This window comes from Panthera onca, chromosome A3 (genome assembly GCF_046562875.1).
Source record: "Panthera onca isolate mPanOnc1 chromosome A3, mPanOnc1 haplotype 2, whole genome shotgun sequence".
Classification (NCBI taxonomy): Eukaryota; Metazoa; Chordata; class Mammalia; order Carnivora; family Felidae; genus Panthera; species Panthera onca.
In genome coordinates, this window is record NC_138341.1 from 6,376,963 (window position 1) to 6,398,796 (window position 21,834).

The 21,834-nt window shown below is 44.4% G+C and overlaps 1 protein-coding gene across 15 annotated transcripts in view; it reads right to left on the reverse strand.

Annotated features, from left to right (window-relative positions):
* Nucleotides 1-19,783, reverse strand: part of KIDINS220 (kinase D interacting substrate 220) — a 99,010-nt gene extending 79,227 nt beyond the window's left edge. For 14 of the 15 annotated variants that reach the window (XM_078445026.2, XM_078445024.2, XM_078445025.2 and 11 more), the window contains exons 1-4: nucleotides 19,613-19,783; nucleotides 12,679-12,822; nucleotides 5,682-5,780; nucleotides 4,864-4,962 (exon numbers count right to left, since the gene is read on the reverse strand). In XM_078445026.2, coding sequence (XP_078301152.2) covers nucleotides 4,864-4,962; nucleotides 5,682-5,780; nucleotides 12,679-12,786 — 306 coding nt within the window. In that variant the 5' untranslated portion in view covers nucleotides 12,787-12,822; nucleotides 19,613-19,783. Of the gene's footprint in view, nucleotides 1-4,863; nucleotides 4,963-5,681; nucleotides 5,781-12,678; nucleotides 12,823-19,569 lie in introns of all 15 variants that reach the window. The other variant, XM_078445015.2, reaches the window with a different exon arrangement.
* Between the last annotated feature and the right edge of the window lie 2,051 nt (nucleotides 19,784-21,834).

Below are 21,834 nucleotides of genomic sequence, written 5' to 3' on the forward strand. Positions count from 1 at the left end.
TGAATATTTTTCTCTAAAACCATTGTTTTACGAAGGCACTACTATGTAGTTTGAAATTCCCAAGCTCCCCAGAGAAATATACAATAGTATCAGAAATAAGTCAAATCTCTTAATTCTAGAAATTATTACTCCAATTTTTGACTCTATCATGGAAACTGAAATAGAGAATATTCATGTTGAATTCTTTCAAATTTCCAAGTTTTGTTTTGGCTCCTTAAAAATTTTTCTTCAGAACACTTTATATGTCCCTATATATTCTCCTTGTAGGAGCCTAGAGTTTTTCTAGAGAGGAATTCCAGCAATCATATTTGGCTCCTGCATTTAAACACATACTAGAGGGGCACCTGGGTGGCTCAGTCAGTTGAGTGTCTGACTCTTGATTTCAGCTCAGGTCATGATCTCATGGTTCATGAAATCGAGCCCCACATCAGACTCTATGCTGACAGTGTGGAGCCTGCTTGGAATTCTCTCTCTCCCTCTCTCTCTGCTCCTCCTCTGCTCGTGTGCACGCACACACTCTCTCTCTCGCTCTCTCAGAATAAATAAAAACTTAACAATAAACACAACCTATAAATCCCAGATCATTACGGCACCTCTTCCTAAAAAAGACAGGACGCTAAGGTAATGATCTGTAGATCATGATATCCAGGGGCGAAGTCATCAAGTATGAATTACCAGCATGATAACTTTCTATTTTCTAAACTACAGGAGCAATTTTCTTTTCTACTGTTTTTTTATTTTAAGCAATTTTCTCTTCAGCTAGAACACAATTCAGTAAAAGAGACCAATGTAATCAAATTATACTAAGAAATGAACGTTTTGTCTTTGAACCGGCATTTAAATCCACATTTGGTTTTGAGAATATAAATCACTTAATCCTTCTCTGATTCTCTTTCATCATCACTAAAAAGGAGATTAAAAAAAATACTTGCCCTAATCTAGAAAAGGCACAATTGTAGAAAGGGAAAACAGATCAGCAGTGGCCAGGGGCTGAGGAGGGGGTGGAGGGGAATTATAAAGGGTCAGCATGGGGGTACTGTTAGCGGTGAAACGGCTCTGTTTAAAATGTGGCGGCAGACGTACACATGATGCACTTGTCCAGACCCGCAGAACTGTACAGCACAAGAGGGAATTGTACTGTGTGCAAATTTTTCAAAAATCAACCAGAACGTGGAGAGAAAAAATAGAATACAGACTGGGCCAAATGAATCTAACTGTATTACAAATGAATCACATAATCACATAACTACTTAGAAGCTAACCGTAGGTAACTTTGGAAAGCAATGTTTTGACTGAATACTGTAATGTTAAAGACAGAAAGAACTGGGGCGCCTGGGTGGCTCGGTCGGTTGGGCGTCCGACTTCGGCTCAGGTCATGATCTCACGGTCCGTGGGTTCGAGCCCCGCGTCAGGCTCTGTGCTGACCGCTCAGAGCCTGGAGCCTGTTTCAGATTCTGTGTCTCCCTCTCTCTCTGCCCCTCCCCTATTCATGCTCTGTCTCTCTCTGTCTCAAAAATAAATAAACGTTAAAAAAAAAAAAAAAAAAAAAGACAGAAAGAACTACGCACACTGTACTAAGTAGGTAAACCTCTTTCTCTCAGAGTATCGATTAGAAATTCTGTAGCTACTTTAATTTGTATCCTAGAGTTGAACAAATAAGTGAATACATTGTGCAGATAATAGGGCCAGATTTCTCATTATCAGAGAAGGGTTACAAATTAAGGAAAGGGAAAAGTCTATAATAAATTTGGTTGGCAGTATTAACCTGGTCTCTTTAAAAAAAAGATACATCCCCCCCACACCCAAATAGATATAGAAATAGATGCATGTATATGCAAGAATTAGCATAAAGACATCTATCTTCTATGTCTATCCATTGAGAAGGACTATAAGCAGTGACACCCCAGCAATAACAAGCATACCTAACACCAAGATATTGGTTTCTCAATACCATTTTCCAATAAAAGAAAACAGGCTTCCATGGAAAACTGATTGATTCCAGGGCTAATAATCAGGAAAATAAGCCAGGAAAAATACAAGATGAACCTGAGCCTGAAGCATCTTGTGATGCCGGAAAATAAGGACAGCACATGTTAAAAGGGTATAGAAGCTTCCATGGCCAAAGTTGGAACAACCTGAGCAGAAAAACAGGTACAGAACCGAATTATAAACCGAAGAACAAAATAAATATTCATCAGGGGCGCCTGGGTTGCTCAGTCGGTTAGGCGCGTCCAGCTCTTGATTTCAGCTCAGCTCACGATCTCAGTCTGTGGGTTCGAGCCCCCTTGGGATTCTCTCTCTCATCTCCTCCCCAGCTTGCGCTCTCTCTCTTTCAAAATAAATAAACACTTAAAAATAAATAAATAAATAAATAAATAAATATTCATCAGACCATATATATCCACAGATATGTAACTACATACAGATACGTGGCAGGGGGAGGGGGGGTGGGGTGTGCAGGGGAGAGAAACAACTCTTCTTTACGGAAGAATTCCAATTGATCAATGTACAGAGAATGAGGGGAGTAGGAAAATCACCATTATAACACCACATTAATAACTGCTGCATGCAAGATATACTGATAGATGTTAAAACAAATGAGTGAAAGTTTAATCAAAAGCAGTATCTTCTCCAACATATTTAGCAATTACAAAGGGGAAAATAGTAACCTTACAATGAAGAACTACCTTAACCAAGAGACCAAGGTCAACCTCACCAGTGACAAACTCTGCTAGCATGTACCTAGATGCGCAGAGAAGGGAATATCGTCTCTATGGTATCCTTCCCCAGCAAAGTATAATCTCAACCTAATCATGAGAACCATCAGACAAATCTAAATTGAGAGAGATCCTAAAGATGCCAGAGGAGTGATCTTCCAAAGTGTCAAGGTCATAAAAGACAAGGAAAGGCTGACAATTTAGCTCAAATTATAGAGCTGAATATTTTAGTCAAGTTTCACATATACCAATATTTCAATCTTTAAAATGCCTTCCCAGAACTGTTTGAATATCAGGCTCTCATTTTAATTTGTATAACGTCACCCTATCAGGCTCTCATTTTAATTTGTATAACGTCACCCTATGCAAGCATCTAGGAGATTAACATTTAATCCTGAGAGACCGATACCCAAATTTGCAAATGAAAAGATCAGAACCGAATACCTACAGCAGTAGCTGTAGCTCAGGGCCCACAAAGGTCCTCTCAAGGAAAAACCCTCACTAGATTCCCAGACGTTACACCCCGGAGTTCTTCCTGAACCCCAGCAGCGCCTGGCGGTCGCCCTCCTCTCCTTACACAAGTCCCAAGGACTCTGCCTTCCCTCATGGCTCAGCTACTGCCACCCACCCGATCCTGTGAGGTTTCGGTCCCTCGATACTAACTACTCAGGGAGACACGGTCCTCAGTTTTCCCAACTTTTGGCATTTGAAAGCCAAACGCAAAGACCCTTTAGATCTGTTAAAACAAGTTGTGGTGATTACTTAGGGGAAATAAAAAATATGGAGAACTAAAAAAGCTTAAGATAATTTTGTGCAATCTTGCTAAGTTTGACACATTCAATAACACGTATAGTTCCTCACTCCCCGCTAATAAACAGGGGAGCAGCGATAGAGGAGAGAGCCTTTGGAGTAAGGCAGACCTGGGTTCAAACCTCGGCCTGACTGCCTGACTGCTTTGGGCACGGGGCACTTCTTCCAGTTTCAATTTCCTGAACTACCTCCATTGAGAACAAAAGGAATTCCCAGCCCATGGGATTGTTCTGAGAAGTCAACTCACCATAGAGAAGCTAACGCGTATAAAGGGACCAGGCACAGAAGGGGAACCTAATATTAATCCATGTGATAAACAGGTTTGGTGCCTTTAACAAGATATTGAGAACTAGGAAACTCCATGAGTTTCCCTTCTACTTTATATGTCAGTAAGATGAGAAGACCACACTTTATTCCCGCCTGCCATACCCATTCTCTGCCTGGGTTACTGACATCATGGAATTCTCTCCCCAAACTTTTAGAGCAATATACTTCAACTCCTTTTCAGAAATAAGCAGGATAAAAATGGTTCTGCATCTTTATATAAAAATAAGTATCCCACCCACTTCATTAAGCGTGAGAATACAGCTAAGCTTATGGAAATAAACACACCACGTAAATTATCATAGTAAGCGTAAGACAGCAGAGTGCTGCGGTTTCTTAAAAGCTCAGACCACCTGCATTTCACATTATCAGCAAAGTAATGTACGTTTTAGACACCACGGCAGATCAATTCCTTCCTCTCTTCCACTACTACAGCTAACTTTGGAAAAGACTTAACATTTTGCAGGATAAATAGGCTAGAAATGATCTCTTTCTTCATCTTTATGCTTTAAGCAGATGCCACGATCCAGCAAGAGCTCAGACAATAAAGAATCACATCTTGTTGAACTTGTAATGTGTACAGATGGCATGGCCGAACACAATTATATTTTTAAAATAAATTTATAAATATTATTCTGGAAATTATCACTTTGAACTGAAAATATTTATAAGACTATACTGTCCCTCTTGAAGTTCCTCTTTAAAGGAAACAATTCTTTCACATTTGTTTCAAAACATTGTCACGTTGAAAGTCAATGAGTTGTTTTCAATATTTCAGAATTTTAAACTCTGAAATAAACCAAGAATAACAATAACTAAGAATACTCTAAAAGAGGTTCATTGTATCACCTGGGCTTTAACACATTCCTGAGAGTCATTTCAGTGCCCAGCCCCAGACCCTAAGAACGGTATTATAATAGCACCTCCTGCACGAGAAGCCAAGGTCCCAGACATATCTACTACTGTTAACAAGACTCCGGCTGACGAAACGTACCACAGCCCTCATACGTACCATGTCGCGGTGCTCCAAGTTGACCCCACATTTCAGCAGTTCCTCCACAACGTGCACGTGCCCTTCCTTTGATGCCGAGATCAGTGCTGTCCAGTTATCCTGGAACGCACAGTCACAAACGTTACCGTTTCAAAACCAAAAAACAAAAATCCAAAGTGAGGAAAAATAAGTTCGACTTTACATACCAAATGATCATACCAAACTGACATGATTTGACCCCACTGTGAACTAGTCTAAAATAACACCGCAGCATAAGCTCTGTCAAGAAGTTATCCGTCTGCCCGCGTGACCGCAGTGTGTCAAGCGCTCTCACAGCTGCTTGGTCTTGTCACTGGCCTTCTAACCACACTCTGAGGTTTCGTGGAAAAAGGAAAGAGGACTATCAAAACTTCACAGCTAATCCTTGTGGCTAGCAACCATTGCTATAAATTGAAATTAAAGAGTTTGTCATCAGATTTAAGAGCACATTCACAGGCTATTAAACTAACACAATCCCATATGATGGATTTAGAAACTATGCGATAAAGAACCACTGTCCTTTCTTTTTAAATAAAGGCTACAAGTGCCCAGGTGTATGCGCTCCCTATTCAGCCAGTGCCAGCTGGGTATAAAAAACAGGAAGTGCTGAGACCTTTCACTGAAAATAAAAATTCCTCTCCCGTATCACCCCTTTAAAAAGCAGACTTGGTAGAGGAGGCAAAGTTAAGACAGATCTGAAAGCACAACTGTGACCTACTAATTTTGAATCCCTTCTCAAAAACAAAGAGCAAAGTTATGGAGAAGACAAGAACAACAAAGTAGATTATTTTAATATATACCAAATCTTCCAGATTGCAATTAGCTCCATTCTTAATTAATTCTTTCACTATTTCCAGGTTGCCTTGTTCAGCAGCTATCATCAGTGGAGTCTGGCCACACTAGAGAATATAAAAGACACAGAGAGCTTTTCAAGATGCTGTACTGTAACTGAAATGCCACAGTTAAGTACGCCCTGCTTATCACAATGGATGTCAAACATTGTTTACAGAATTTCTTAAGTTTACAAACACCTTTGAAATCTGAAGTTTTCAGTTGACTAATAATATAAAAGTCAAAGAGAAAACAAAACGGTTTTTTTTACTACAGCATTAGTAGTCTACTTGGATGCTAAATTGCATTCAAAATAAATAAACATGAGGGGAACCTGGGTGGCTCAGTCGGTTAAGCGTCTGACCTTGGCTCAGATCATGATCCCATGGTTCGTGAGTTCGAGCCCCACAGTGGGCTCTGCACTGACAGTGGAGCCTGCTTGGGATTCTTTCTCTCTCTGTCTCTGTCTCTCTGTCTCTTTCTCTCTTCCTCTCTCTCTCTCTCTGCCCCTCCTCACTTGTGCTTTCTCTCTCAAAATAAATAAACTTAAAAAACAAATAAGTCAACATGAATAATACTAGGCTCTGAAAAGTAATCACCACAATGTATATAAAAATCTTAGCATTCGGGGCACATGAGTGGCTCAATTAGTCAAGCATCCAACTTTGGCCTGGGTCATGATCTCACCATTCCCGAGTTCGAGCCCTGTGTCGGGCTCTGTGCTGACAGCTCAGCACCTGGACCCTATTTCAGATTCTGTGTCTCCCTCTCTTTCTCTGCCCCTCCCTCACTCACGCGCGCGCGCTCTCGCTCTCTCTCTCTCTCTCAAAAATAAACATTTTTTAAAAAACTCTTAGCATATTTATGGTAACCAAATTCTCTAACTATAGCAGATAGAATATGATACAGAATGTGGTTTTAATATATTTAAGATGTTTGTCAAGGGCAAAGGGGAGGAAAGTAAAATAATAAATAAAAACAATCTAGGTGCTATATATATAATATACATAAACAGTTTTTTTAAGACCTCCCTTCTAATCTTAATTCATTAAACTAAAGCTTCTGCTCATGACACCACAGTTGCCCAGCCTGTGTGCCTAGAATAAGACACGGTAATAAGAGACAGTACTTCCTGAGCCCTGAGACAGCGTGGCAGGGCCCGGGCAGCCAGATCCTGGGATGGGTTCGCCTCCAGCAGCAAGGCTCACCTGCAGCAGGGGCAACGCACACACTGTCGCCTTCCGTGAGGGCCACGGTGTGAAACAGGTTAGCGGCTCTGGGCTAACGGTGACGGCACTAAAGGTGTTACCACATACTTAAGGTATACGAGAAAAGATTTACACCGAAAATTAAGTTCGATTAGATAAATATTTATCGAAGCATCTATTTACTATGTGTATATCAGTGGGGGGTGGGGGAATAGCCGTGATTTTTAAAATGCTAATATGACATCATTTCTCTGCTTAAAATCCTCAGTGGTTTCCTGTTGCTCTTTTGGATCAGAACCAAAATACTGACAGTGGCTGTGGCGGGACTACCTCAAAACCTATTCTGGGCCATTCCCTCCTCACCAACAAACCCGTAAGCTCTTTCCCACCTCTGGACCCTCACACAAACTTTTCCCTCTGTCCCACCCAATTAACTACCAAGAATAAAGTCGCGGCTGTTTCTAAGTTACTCTCTCCACAACTGTAGTTAGAAGATTGGTTAAGCAAGAACTAATAGAATAAACAAATGTTTTGTTATAAGGCCCAGCTTATAAGGTCACATCAGCTCTTGGGTCAAACATCAACTCCTCAGGGAAGCCTTACCAACTCCTCTAGTTTTCCTTTACTATACTAATCCTTGTTTGTAATTACTTACATTTGTGGGATTAACACCTGATTATTATCCTTTCTCTTAAAGGCTCTAAACTCCACGAGAGTAAGAAGCATGTCTGTTCTTTTATTTAATACTATATCCCCCCTCCCCCCCAAAAAAGAGAGGCAAACCAGGAAACAGACTCTTAACTATAGACAACAATCTGATAGTTACAGGAGTGGAGGGGATGGGGGATGGGTCAGGCGGATGATTGGGGGGACGCGCCTGGGTGATTGGGGGGGGCGCCTGGGTGACTGGGGGGGCGCCTGGGTGATTGGGGAGTGCCTGGGTGATTGGGGGCGCCTGGGTGATTGGGGAGTGCCTGGGTGATTGGGGGGCGCCTGTGTGACTGGGGGGGGGCGCCTGGGTGATTGGGGGGTGCCTGGGTGACTGGGGGGGGCACCTGGGTGATTGGGGGGCGCCTGGGTGATTGGCAGACACCTGAGTGGCTCAGTCAGCTAGGCATTTGACTCCTGGTTTTGGCTCAAGTCACAATCTCACGGTTCCATGAGTTCCAGCCCACATTGGGCTCTGTGCTGGCGGTGAGGAGCCTGCTTAGGATTGTCTCCCTCTCTGTCTCTGCCCCTCCCCTGCTTGTTCTCTCCCTCTCTCGCTCTCTCTCTCAAACATTTTTTTAAAAAACAAGCGAATAATTATAATAATTGGCAAAAATACAACAGATACTATTATAATAACATAGGAGTTAAACACAAATATTGGTTTAAACAAAGCACACACCTAAAGTGCATTAAACACAGACATTCTTACAGAACAACAGATACTAAATTACATGTCATTCAACCAAAGTCATTAGGGAATGAGGTATTATCCACAAATAGATTTTCCAGGTGAAAAAGTTTATCCTTTAAACATTAAATTTGATTATATATTGCATGGTAGCCATTAATTTATAAAGCAATGCACACATTACTTACTACTTATTAAACAGATTACCTTTACACATCATGTTTACAATTCTGAGTCATAACTACAGACCCCAATTATCACACCCAGCTTGCCTCTGTCAGCTCTAACCTCTTTGACCAACTTTCTGCAGCACCCTTCTCCCTTCTAGTCAACCAGGATAAAAAGTGAGACAACAAAGTCATTGGTATAATATATAAATTAAAGCCAATTAACCCTGAATCTATAGCCCTAAGGATATGTGAATTTTACATCAGAATTTTCAGATTAGTAACTCCAGAGACTCAGACGTTTTTTGTTTACTTTTGGGGGTCACAGTCACGTCAGACAGTTCACAGAGACAGGTGCTTCTAGCATATGAGGGGAAAAAATAACATAGATGTGTAAAAATACCTATAACACAAACACAAAAGATGATATAAATGTGATTAACTAGAAACACGCCAGACGAAAGACTTGAATAGTCGTTCGTTTCTCTTGCAGAAACTATTAGTTGTCTCCCAATATCGAGTGACGGGATTGTGTTAGGGGCGGCAATGTGCTCAGCTTAAAAACAAAACCAAAAACAAAATCCCCACGTAGTTCAGCCTGGCTTGCAGCCGGAATGATCCCAGGACACTGCCCCGGCTAAGTGGCCCAGGCCGCCCGGGAACCGGACGAGCTGGGCCGGCCTGTCTCTGGGCTTCTTGCCTCACGAGACACAATGCCGGCGTTGTGACGGCCAACGCGCAGTGACCAGCACACAGCGAGGAGTGGACAGAAGGGCAGAAGGAGCCTGGGAAGATCTCCTGAAGCCGTCACATCAACCTTGGAACGGTTCCTCCGGCTTATCAGCGCGTGAGAAAAATAAGACCTTAAGTTGATGGAGACATGGTTGTAGGAGCTGTCGCACGCAGTCCAAAGCGATCCTTAACTGATACACCTTTGACAACTACACCACTCAAAAAGATAAATAATTTACCAAAAAGGTTGCCATGAAGTTATTACATTCTAAAAGATAGAAGAAAAGTGACCTTATAAGCTGGGCCTTATAACAAAACATTTGTTTATTCTATTAGTTCTTGCTTAACCAATCTTCTAACTACAGTTGTGGAGAGAGAGTAACTTAAAACAGCCGTGACTTTATCCTTCCATTTTAAAATGAATCACTAAAGGCCCTTTCCATACCTAATCCCACGCATCCCAGCAAACCCCAAGCCCACTGCTTTCCAAACTACACAGGGTCACCTGTTCACATAACCCTCACTCCACTTACGATGACCTCAAGCCGGAACACATTAGAACAGAACGCTGCACCAAGGGACGTTCCCCCGACAGGTCACCATACTTTATCTCAGCTCCCCAGAAGACTACAGTGCAAAAACACTTCCTACTCAGGATCCCTTTTTGTTCTTCCCAAATCCTAGGTAGTCCTACTTGAATTTATTTAGGTGTACTAGACCTCAATAACCAGTGCCCTTTAAAGCAAATCTTGGGAGAATATATACTTCTTCCAATAATTGTAGTGAAACGAAAACATTTTTAAATTCTCCTTTGAAATTTGCCTCAGAGCCTATTTCTAAGCACATAACAAAATCCACTCCTTGAATTGACAGTCCCACTTCATTTTCTTGGAGAATACTGTCCCACCTCAGCACTAAAATCTTATACCAAGAAGACCTCAGAGAAACTTTCTGTTCTTTTCTAAAAATAAAAGCCCATCACTACTTTACAAAGGGCGAAGACCTGCCATCATTGAGAATGTTCACAGGCTGAGATTTATCTAGTTTACAAATAAAGCAGAGAGAAAAGGTGGCAAGAAATTAGCATTTACTGATGGCAGCCAATTGTATGCTAAATACAGAAATTTCCCCCACATTACTTTATTTTATTTTAAGGTTTATTTATTGGGGGGGGGGGGGAGGGGGGGGAGGGAGAGGAGAGAGACAGACAGACAGAATCCCAAGCAGGCTCCACGCCATCAGCACAGAGCCCAACACTGGGCTTGAACTCAGGAACCACAAGATCATGACCTGAGCCAAAATCAGGAGGCAGATGCTTCACCGACTGAGCCGCCCAGGCATCCCACAGGCTAAGTTCTTCTTGCTTTTTGTTTTTAAAGTAGGTTCTACAACCCAGTATGGAGCCCAACATGGGGCTAGAACTCATGACCTTGAGATCAAGACCTGAACTGAGATCAAGAGCCAGTCGCTTAACTGTATTTTATTGATTTGAGACCTTTTCAAAACTGATAACCAAAACACGTTAACATAAGGTAATTACATACTTTTAGGGGCAACAAAGAAGAGAGGAAATCCACACAACTTTATAGAATTCTATAAACTTTAAATTTTATAAACACTTGTAGAAGCAAAATGCAATAAAAAGACTTGAGAAAGCTACTTTGTCCCATCACTCACACTGAGCCATAGTTTAATAATCCAGGTTGTTTCAAATCATTATTTTAAAACTCAAATTTGAATGGATACAATACTACACTAGATATAAATACCATTAATATCAGTTAAATGCTACCTCATGCATGATGTCAACTTAAGCTCTACACCAAATATGCTTAATTCTTTACACGAATGAGATTAATAAAATTTTGTGCTCATTGATGTGCTGTATTTGTCCTTGCATGTGAGGCTATTTTTTCAGTATTCCCACAGAAAATGTCTATGAAGTGATACTTAATATTTTTAAACTATAATCATTTTATTATTCCAAGTGTGTTAATATATACTAATTAAAATGACCACTTTTGTAAGTAATTCTTTTTATTTTTTAAATATATTTTTAAGTTTGTTTATTTATTTTGAGAGAGAGACAAGAGTGAGGGAGGGGCAGAGGGAGAGGCAGAGAGAGAGATCCCAAGAGGGCTCTGCACGCTCAGTGTGAAGCCCAACATGGGGCTCAAACCCACGAACTGCGAGATCATGACCTGAACCAAAATCAAGAGTTGGACGCTTAACCGACTGAGCCACCCAGGTGCCCCTAAGTAATTCTTTCATAACAGTGAACAATCTCCAATTATAAATTTTCTCTTATCTGTTTAGAACAATTATTGACAATGCACAATCACAGAGGAGTTACCTACCCAAAACATACTGTGTTCAATATAGAAACACTGAATATATCAGTACATCATTGGATGAACTTATTCTGAAAACTCAAAGAATGGCAACAGAGTATAAACAGATTATGATCTGAAATCAAATAGAACAGAGTTCAAATTTGGGTTCTAACAGGTAATATCTTGGATAGGAAACTGGGGGATTAAGTCCTTTACCTGTAAATCAAGATAAGTATCAGCATTATTCTTTTATTTATTATTATTTTGCAATGTTTATTTATTTTTGAGAGAGAGACAGAGACAGAGCACAAGCAGGGGAGGGACAGAGAGGGGGACACAAAATCTGAAACAGGCTCCAGGCTCTGAGATGTCAGCCCAGAACCCAACATGGGGCTCGAACTCACAAACTTCAAGATCATGACCTGAGCCAAAGTCGGACACTTAATCAACTGAGCTACCCAGGTGCCCCTCAGCATGAGCTGATTCAATAAAAACACTAACTATCACAAGGTTATTGCAATAACAAAATTTTTTTGTTAAGATTTCCTTATGAGAGCTAACATTTAATGAAATTTAGGTACCCTATGTCAAAAATAATCATAGTCATAAACTAGTAACAGTTGATTCAACAGCTTTAAAAACATTTATAATATTTGCATATTCATGTTCATAGCAGCGCTATTTAGGCAACAGCCAGGAGGAAGAAAAATCCCAAAAGTCCATCAGTACATAAATGCATAAACAAAATGTGGTATATACGTACAACTGAATGTTACTCAGCTTTAAAAAGGAAAGAAATGTTGTCACACGCTACAACATGATTGCACCTTAAGGATATTATGCTAAGTGAAATAAGCCAGTCACAAAAAGACAAATTCTGTATGATTGCACTTATATGAGGTACAAAGAGCAGTCAAGTTCCTAGAAACAGAAAGTAGAGGAGCAGCTGCCAGGGGCTGGGGAGAGAAAGAAATAGGGAGTTGGAGCTTCAAGTACTGTTAACAATCTTACCAAGGTTAAGAACTTCCTATTTCTTACATTTTTTCTTGGCCCAACGCCTTGTACACAGCAGTCGGTAGTCAACCAATGTTTGTTCAAGGATTTTAATTTCAGAAACTTGGTCTTACCTCGTTTCTCTCATCTACATCTTTGCATTTTTCTAGAAGAGCTTTCAGGGCAGGAATGTTTTCCTCTTCTACATAATTTATTACACTCTGTGATATCAGAACTGACATTTTCACGAAAAGCTGTAGTTCTCTTTATTGCAAAACCTGTCAAAAGCAGATTAGATAAAACACACATATTGATTAGGAAAGCACAGATGTGATTGAGGGGGAAAAAAAAACAAATTTACTACTGACTATATTATCATTCTTCACCTTACATTTGTACAAGTAGACCTCCACCCGCAGGAGTGAAGGCCCCACAGCCCAGCTGTCAAAACGCCCACCCCTCCCTTGCCAAGACTCACACACGACTCAGCCTTAACTCATCCAAGTCCCAAACTCCACACGCATCCCCCCAGCCGTCCTCATCACCTCCCCTACACAAAAGGAAGTGCTCCACTTCTCCTCCACCTCAGGAAATGGCAGCTCCAGCTCTGTTCCTCCATGGAATTCTCTCTGCCTCGTCTCACCCTCTCCACTCCACATTCAATCTGCTAGCAAATCCTTTTGGCTCTACCTATAAAACATATCTCACATCCAACCACTACTCACCACCTCCATCACAACCACCCTGGTCCAAGCCACTGTGACTTCTCATCTAGATCCTAACTGTTCTCCTTCCTTCCGTTCGCCTTCCTCACGATCGATCCTCCGCGAGGCAACCACGGCGATCTTCTGAAAACGTAAGTCTGACCAGAGCTTCTTAACGCATAACATGCATCGGCATCACCTAGACAGCCTGTAAAACACAGATGCCTGGGCCTCGCCCCCAGAGTCTGACTTGGTAGGTGCGGGTGCAGCCCCTGAGTCTGCATCTTTAACAAGGTCCCGGCAGCCGCTGCTGCTGACTGAAGAACCACACCTGGCAGAGCACTGAGTCAGATTACATCCTTCTTTGCTCAAAGCCTTCCAATGGCTTCGCCGGGAACTCAAATCACGGGTGTTACCTTGGTCTCCATGACTCTAAGCGACCTCATCTCCCACCACTCTCCCTTATCCATTTCATTGCCTGAAGAGGTCAAGTGCTGTGCCACCCCAGGGATTCTGTCTGCCTAAATCTCTTCCACCGAAATGCACATGGCTCCCTGCCTCACTTCCTTCAATCACCTTGTTAGGAAAGTCTAATCTGACCACGTGATGTGAAATAGTAACAACCTCACACATACTCCACAGGGGTCCCCACATTCCCACCTCCTTGCCCTCCTTTATTTCTCAGTGGCCCTTATCACCATTGGAAATACGACATATTGTGTGTTTATTGTCCATCTACCATTACTAGAATGTAAATGCAAAAAAAGTAGGCATGATGTCGTATCCAGTTGGACATCCAAATACAAATAAACAAATCTCAACCCGTACCTTACACAAAATGCATATACTAAAATTGACCTAAATATCTAAAAAACACAAAACTTCTAGAAGATAATATAGACTATTCTGGATTAAACAAAGATTTCTTTGATATAACACTAAAAGCATGGTTCTCAAAAAAAGAAAATCGATAAAGCAGTTCACCGAAATTAAAAACTTTTTCTCTAAGACAATACCATTACCTGGGACTAGTGATGTCTTTTTTCCTTCCATTTCCCCCCCCTCTTGAACAATGTCAATTACTGGTATTCCACGCTTGTCCCCTCATCGTACTTTATACCTCCTGACTTCTCGAGTTTCACACGTTCACAGACGGACAGCAATCATGCCCCAGGATGGCTCTACCCCGAGCTTTACTCATACCTGATTTCTATGATGAGATTTAGAACCTGAGAGCTGAAATTCAAATGAGTTTTGGGACTCTGAGTTAAAGCTGAACTGAGACTTTGGGGGCCCTTGGGATAGGTTGATGTGTTTTGCATGTGGGATGGAAGTCTATCTTTGGGGACCAGAAGACAAACTATTCCACTATATGATTCCATTTATATGACATTCTGAAAAAGGAAAACTATATGGACAGAAAATAGAACAGAGGTTGTCAGAGTCTAAGGGGGGAGAATGAGGTGACTACACTGGGGTACAAGAGCATTTGGGAGTTCTTGGACTATTCTATATTCTGATTATGGTGGTAGTCACATGATTATATGCATGTGTCAAAATTCAAAACTGGACACTAAAAAGGTAAATAATATTGGTGTAAATTGTACCTCAATAATACCTTATTTTTTTAAAAATCCTCAAACTTAAGTAATTTCACTCCTCAGAATCAATTCTAAAAACACAAAAAACATGGACAAAGATTTTAAATACAACACAATTTTATTCATAAGAACAAAAACTCAGATATGGGAGATTACATAAATTATGATATGGCCACACAGTGGAATCAGATAGAGTCGTCGACAGGTTTCCAAAAAAATATACTAACGAAAAAAAATGTTCGTGATATATTTAGTGGCAGAAAAAAAACTACAACAAAAAACCAAAAAAACTAGACAACATCTCAACTATTTTAAATATATACATTTTAAAGTACTGAAATGAAACAGATCAAATGGTGATGGCATTAATGTAAATTTTATTTTCTTTAGAAACTTTATTTCCTAATACTTATCCCCTCTCCAGGAAGTATAATTGACATACAATATCCTATTAGTTTCAAGTGTACATTGTTATCTCCATCTGTCACTACACAAAGTTATTACAATACTATCGGCTCTACTGACTGTACTCCCCAGGCCGTACGTTACATCCCCTAGAATATGATACTTTTATCACTGCAAACCAGTGAGAGAAATTTTTTGAAGTCATCACCAATATCCAACGCCTCCATTTGTTCTCACATCTTCTAGGATCAAGGCTAAAACCCCACTCAACCCCATAGCCCAGCCAAGCTGAAGCACTCAGAGTTGCCCCCACCTGCGTCCTGCTCCACACCCCTCCCTTCTGCTCAACTTACTCCCTCCATTTGGAACACTATCCTCACATCCACCCTTTCAAAGCACTGACTGCTCTCTTCAGCGTGCAACAGTTACCACTTTCAGTCTAATGTACTTCCCAACATCTGAGATGGGCCAACCCCACTCTCAGTGCCCTAGTTCAGGGCCTTCACCATATACGCTAATCAAGACTCCCGAGGGCACAAGAGACAAATTTAACCCAGCTTCAGCCAAACAGGGGATTTATTTTAAGGATACTGATTTATTTCCCATAAGCACACTGTGGGAAAGGTGGGTGTCCCTGGACCTCAAATGCCAGGAGAATTCTCATTCTCTATTATAGACCAACTTTTTCTACACAAGTGGAAAAATGGCTGCCAAGAGTTATCTAGGCCCAAATCGGGTTCTCAAATGGGAGAAAGCAAATCATGGTTTGTTCCCAGATTCAAAAGTCCCAGCTTGGATCAAGTGCCAACCAGAACCAATTAACTATGGTCACAGGGCTGGGAGGGGGTTACAAGGTCACATAGTATTGGCACTGTTTTCAGAAAAGAGAAAACTGTTATAATCTAGGCACTTGTCCCAAAAATTCCTACTGCACCATCTCTCACCTGGATCAATGTGATAGTCCCCCAACTTAGGAAGTCTCCTGTCTCCAGTCTTCCCCTACCTCGATCAAACTGCCACAGCGAAGCAAGAGGGATCTAAATAACTTCCTTTTTAAAATCCTTCTGTTAGTTCCCCATAAATTCATGCCGGGAGAACAAAAGATGGTGGTTTTGTTACTCACGAGTCATTCAAGGAATGGAAGCCCCTGAAGCCTTTAAACGCCATTGTAAATATTCACTATTCAATTCTACGATTCCTATGGAAAACTCTGCTCTGTGCAGAGCAGTGAGAACTCATACACGCATTCCTGGATTATGACGGTGAAGACAGGTAGATCCTTCACGGTCTGGCCACATCTGACCATTCCAGCCGCGCCTCTGTCTTCCCTTCCAGACCCATCCCTCCCACCCTCTACCCAAACCTGCTTCCCCACTCCCAGGTCCAGGCAGACTAATCTACTAATCTGACCGCCCCACACTTTCTTTTTGCTGGGCCTCCGCACCCATATCCCCCTGAGTTTAGAAAGCCCATCCTCCACAGATATGCCCAGACAGTTTCTACTCGTCTTCTGGACGTGGCTCTAACATTATCTTTTTCTGGAAGCCTCCACTGGCTGGCTGCTTCCTCTGAGCTGGGCCAGTGCCCTGACTCTCCGACTCCACACTCTGTGCACACACCTAAACTTAGACTGCTTGTACACCATTTTGCTCATCCTTGTCCACAGCTCTAAACTCCAAGTTCTTGCAAGAACCACCTGATATCCAACACAATGCCCATAAAATCGGGGCCGAGAAAGAGAAAAGCAGCCCCTGGCTGTCAGGAACTGGCCTGGCACGCACAGCCTGACCCTGGTACTGTCATGTGAAGATAAACACGGACAGCCAAGTGACTGTGTAGTGTATACCCAAGAAACAATGAATAGCATGGGGGCGGGGGGGGGGGGGAGTTTTAAGTAAAAGTGAGAGCTAAGACTGGAAAGTGAGGGTGGCTGGTTAGATCCTAACTTCTTCAAAGATGAGGGCTGTCTGTCCTTTGTTCTCATCTCCCCAGAACCTACCACAGGAGCAGTGCAGGTAGAAACATCCCAGATAGCTGTCAAACTGGATAAATGCACAGGTATACCAAACGTGCCTCCTCCGTAGGTCTTTGCTGCCCACAGGCTCTGCTTCCCTCAACAGCCCTGTTTTCTACCATCAACATAACCAAGGATGGGCACGTGATCTGGGACCTGCGAATGCTCAAAAACATAAGCCTGGCCAACGAGATTCCTCCCCTGAGAACTGGGAATTAGAGACAAAGACTCAGTTATTATGGGCCATTTTCAAAACGATACAGTTTTGAGACAGCTAGTCAGCAGAGAGAGAACCAAACAGGTAAGAACAGAGAAAACGACTCCTCATAAGGAAGAAAACAAACCTGGCCCCCGGGGAGACGGGCAGAAGGTGAAGCTGCCTTGGATGCTGACTTCTTGCTGATTCCCATTAAGTCCCATAAATCTCCTCTTCCCTGAGGTAAAAGAGTAAGTCTCCAGCCCTTGCCTTCAAAACAGCCCTAAATAGTGGCAGATAAAGCTGAGAAACTGACAGTTTTTGAGCAAAGGCAGGAAGAGGGCGATGGCACGCTGGCATGGTCCTGGGGAAGGTAATCTCACAGCGTTGCACGTGGCCCCGACTAGAAAAACACAAAAAATGAGAACTCCCCAGCCAGGGAACCACCAAAACAACCCAGGGGAGAGGGGACGGGCGGTGGGGATGACGAAGAAAGGACAGATACGAGCTTGAACAACGTAAGATCCTCCATATTTGACCTTTTCACCTACCAAAATATCGAGAAGAGAGATTCGGGATGTAAGATCAAAGAAACCATGTGACTGGAGATTTTTTTTTTGAAATCTTTGAAAACTCAAAGATGATTAGCTGCCAAGCATAGGTGGCTGGAGGAGGGTGCAGCCATTAACAAAAAGAGGGAAGAGGGAACTCCCAAGTTGGGGGGGGGGGGGGGTGGAGTCAGGAGTTCTCTCTGCAGGGTAATGCCCCCCTCCCTCCTCACCAGTCCCGCCCTGGGGTGCCTTGGCAGGCTGAATTTGAGGCGCTCCAAGAACAGCTGGGTTGGATAGTCCACCCGGCACTGGGAAAAACAGATCTGGACATCATTCACACGAAGAATGCAGAACAAGGATTCTCATCCTTGCGTCCACCGGAGTGACTTGGTAAGCGGGCCAGATACACGTATTCCTTGGCTTCTCCCCCAGAGAATCCCATTGGGTAGATCTGGGGTGGGCCCAGAACCGACATTTTAACAAGCACCCCAGAATGATTTTCATGAGCGTGTCCGCGCTACTAAAGCTCGAGAACAAAGAACGCAATCTTGCCGGCAGAATTTATCAACCTTGACTCTCCATCAACTCCCCTAAGGTGCTTTAATTTTTTAGACGTTTGGTCCTCCGTGTTGCCCAAGTATGGGCAATGCCAAGACGTCAGAATCACCCCCGCCCCCCATAATCGGAAGGGGTGATTCCGGGGCCACACCCCAGGCCAGCGGCAAGGCTAGGGAAACCACATTTTTAGCCAGCGCCCCTAGCGGCGGGCAGAGACGGTTCCTTAAACGGTTATTAATAAGAAAACACTGCTCATCGGTTTAAACCCCTGTGTCAACAACGACTTGAAAGAACAATAACCCAACATTGCTGGCTGACAAGGAAATCGCTTCCCTATAAATAAATCCTAGACGCGTCGCAATCAATGGCTTGCTGGTATTTTGCCAGGCAGGTAAAGGCCCACACAGGACAATGGAGCAATGAAGCCCGGTAAGAAAGCAAGGGAAGAAAACCAACCACCCCGCCCTTGGAAGCCCGGGGAGACAAATCTGGAACGCCTGCCGTAACGGTACCAGCGACGGCGGGTCCCCAAGTGGAGGCCGTGCCAGCTGGACAAAAGAAAAACAATGGTTTCACCCAGGTTCCCCGCCCCCAGCCAAGCGCCTCTCCGCCGGCCGGCGGACTGAGCACCGCAGACACCGAGTCCCAGACCTTCCCGGCGCTCCAGCTAGCCGGACCCCGAGCCCCCCCCCCCCGCCCCCGCCCCCTCCCCGGCTCCCAGCCGCGACCCCCCACCCCAGGCCCGGCCCTCTCCCCGCCCGGCCGCGGCCCTTCCTCACAGGGCCTCCCCCCCTCCCCTCCCCCGCCCCCCACGCCCGGCCGCGGGCCCTCCGCGCTCGGCCTCGCCCCCTCCCCACCCACCTCCCTCCTCACCCGGCCGCGGGCCCCTCCACACCCGGCCTCGCCCCCTCCTCACCGGGCCGCGGGCCCTCCGCACACGGCGTCGCCCGGCGAGACACCCGGCCTCGCCCCCTCCCCGCTGGGCCTCGCCCCCACCTGCCCGCCCCAGTCATCCCGCGAAGCCGACCACCAAACTGACCGTCTCATAACGCGGCCCGAGGACCGCGCCTACAGCTCGAACGGAAAGGACGCGCTTTGCCGCGGGCGCTGTCAGAAGACGGGAAAGGGAGAGACGGCGGCTTTCAGCGCTTCGCCCTCAACAAACCCGGCGGCCATTTTCCTCCATCTCCGCGAACTGACAGATCACGTGGCCGCGGGTGACGGGGCGGGGCGGAAGGTGGCCACGCCCCCCCGGCGGGCGGGGGCCAGCCCCGAAGGCTGCGGGGCGCGCGCGGGCGGGTGGGTGTGGTGCAGGGTCAGCGAATCACCGCGCTCAGCGGCCCTCCGCCCCCTCCCTCTGGCCTCCAAAGGGGTGCAATTTGACAAGGGCCGCGGGCAATATTTTCTTCCTCATCAGTGTCACTCTTCGGATTATCGGTCACTCACTCCTAATCCCTATTCACCATTGTAATCAAATTGTACGCAGAGTAATTTAAACCCAATTATAATTTCAGAAGACATCTCTAAGGCGTTGCAAACGAAGGCCTGCTCAAGCCCCTTCCTCGGGAACCCACAGGAGAGGTGTCAGCCCCGTTGAGCGCCTGTGGGATCTGCACTCCTGGTCTTCCAGAGAGCCCACCGCCTCCCTCCCCAGCTCCCCAGACCCCTGGCCAGCCCGGGCCGTCCACCCAGTCTCTGCTGAAGGTACCTCGGTCTTTCCCGAGGCCAGAGCGATTGACAGCTTTCAACTCACTTCTCACTGTTTCACTCGGTTCCAGACTCCTTCCTGGAAATGTTCCCCTCTCTGGGCTTCTATGACTCTCATTCTGCTAGTTTTCCTCCCATTCCTCTGGCTGCACCTGTCAGATTCGACCTCCCTTAAATTGCTGGTGTTTCCAGAGTTCAGCGCAAAGCTGGACTCTTCACCGTCCCCACCCAGTGTGATCCTCCTCCTGGACTGCTCCTGTCTGGGGACCTGGCTCCTGTCGCCCAGCCACCGAGACCGAGACCGGAATTGGGAAGTCTTTTTATAACCTCTCCTTCCCCTTCCCAATGACATCCCATCAGCCTCTTCATCAACCCCCATCAGTCTAAAGGCTGCTGAAGCTCTCCCCTCCAGGGCTATCCCCAGAGCCCCCAAACCTCTCCCTGCCTCTGCTGGTGTCCTGCTAACTGGTTCTCCAGCAGATTGCTCCCTCAGGTCACTGCTTTGCCTAAACTCCTCAGCAGCCTTCCATTTCCATAAAATAGATTCCCAAAAAGTGCTTAACATGCAAGACTCCTGGGGGGGGGGGGGGGGCCCTGACACACTTCTAACCCCTGCTCCATCCACTAGTTTCCACCTATCCTGCCCCCACCCCCAGGCTGGCAAGTAGTTACAGTTCCTGGAACAATGGGCCTGACTCTTCCTCATTTCCATTCTTTTCCCTGCACTTTCTTCCCTGCCTCCTGCCCAGCTGCTTCCAAGAGATGAATTCCTTTTTCTAAGATACAATTTAAGTAGTCCCCAGTTTTGTATAGCTTCCTGGAAGACTTCAAGCAGAGCTGGCCAGTCCATCTTCGGTATCCATAGGGCCTAGTAGGTACTCAGCATGTGTTAAAGCATTTTTAACCTGTTTACCTGTCTTCTCCCACTATAAGGTTCAGTCCATCCTTATTCCGCACCAACTCCCTTACCCTGTTTGGAACAGTGTCTGGCCTTAACAAACCACTGAGGAAGAAACCACACTATCTACAACGCTGTCAAATTATTTGGGGGTGCTCCCTCCTGGTCTCATGCATGTCACAGCAATATCTGATGGAGCCATACTCCTTGTTGGCTTTTTCTAGAAGTTGCCAGCTTGATCCACGGAGAAATGTTTTCAATGGTTCCCAGCCTTGGCACATCAGACCTATCCGTGGACCTTCTTAAAAACCAAGAGCACACTTGGGGATTTAAAAAGCATCTCCCCAGCTGCTCCTAATGACATACCATTCTCAGACTTGGGTTTGAGTCCCATCGTGTCCAAATCAGTGATTTCAATATGAACATACTGTTTTAATGTCAAGTAATTTTTTGAAGGCCTACACAGGATAGCAGGTGACATTTTCGTAACCCCTGATTGTGACAGTGACATGGGAATAGGAATTTGTGGTTTGACAAGAATCGGTAGCCCCAGAAAGGTAGCCTGGGCTCGAAACACAATGAATTGAGTAGTCAGCCAGGCATTTGACAGATGTTCTGGAGGAGTTTGCGCACACAAAGAGAAAATGTGGCTTACA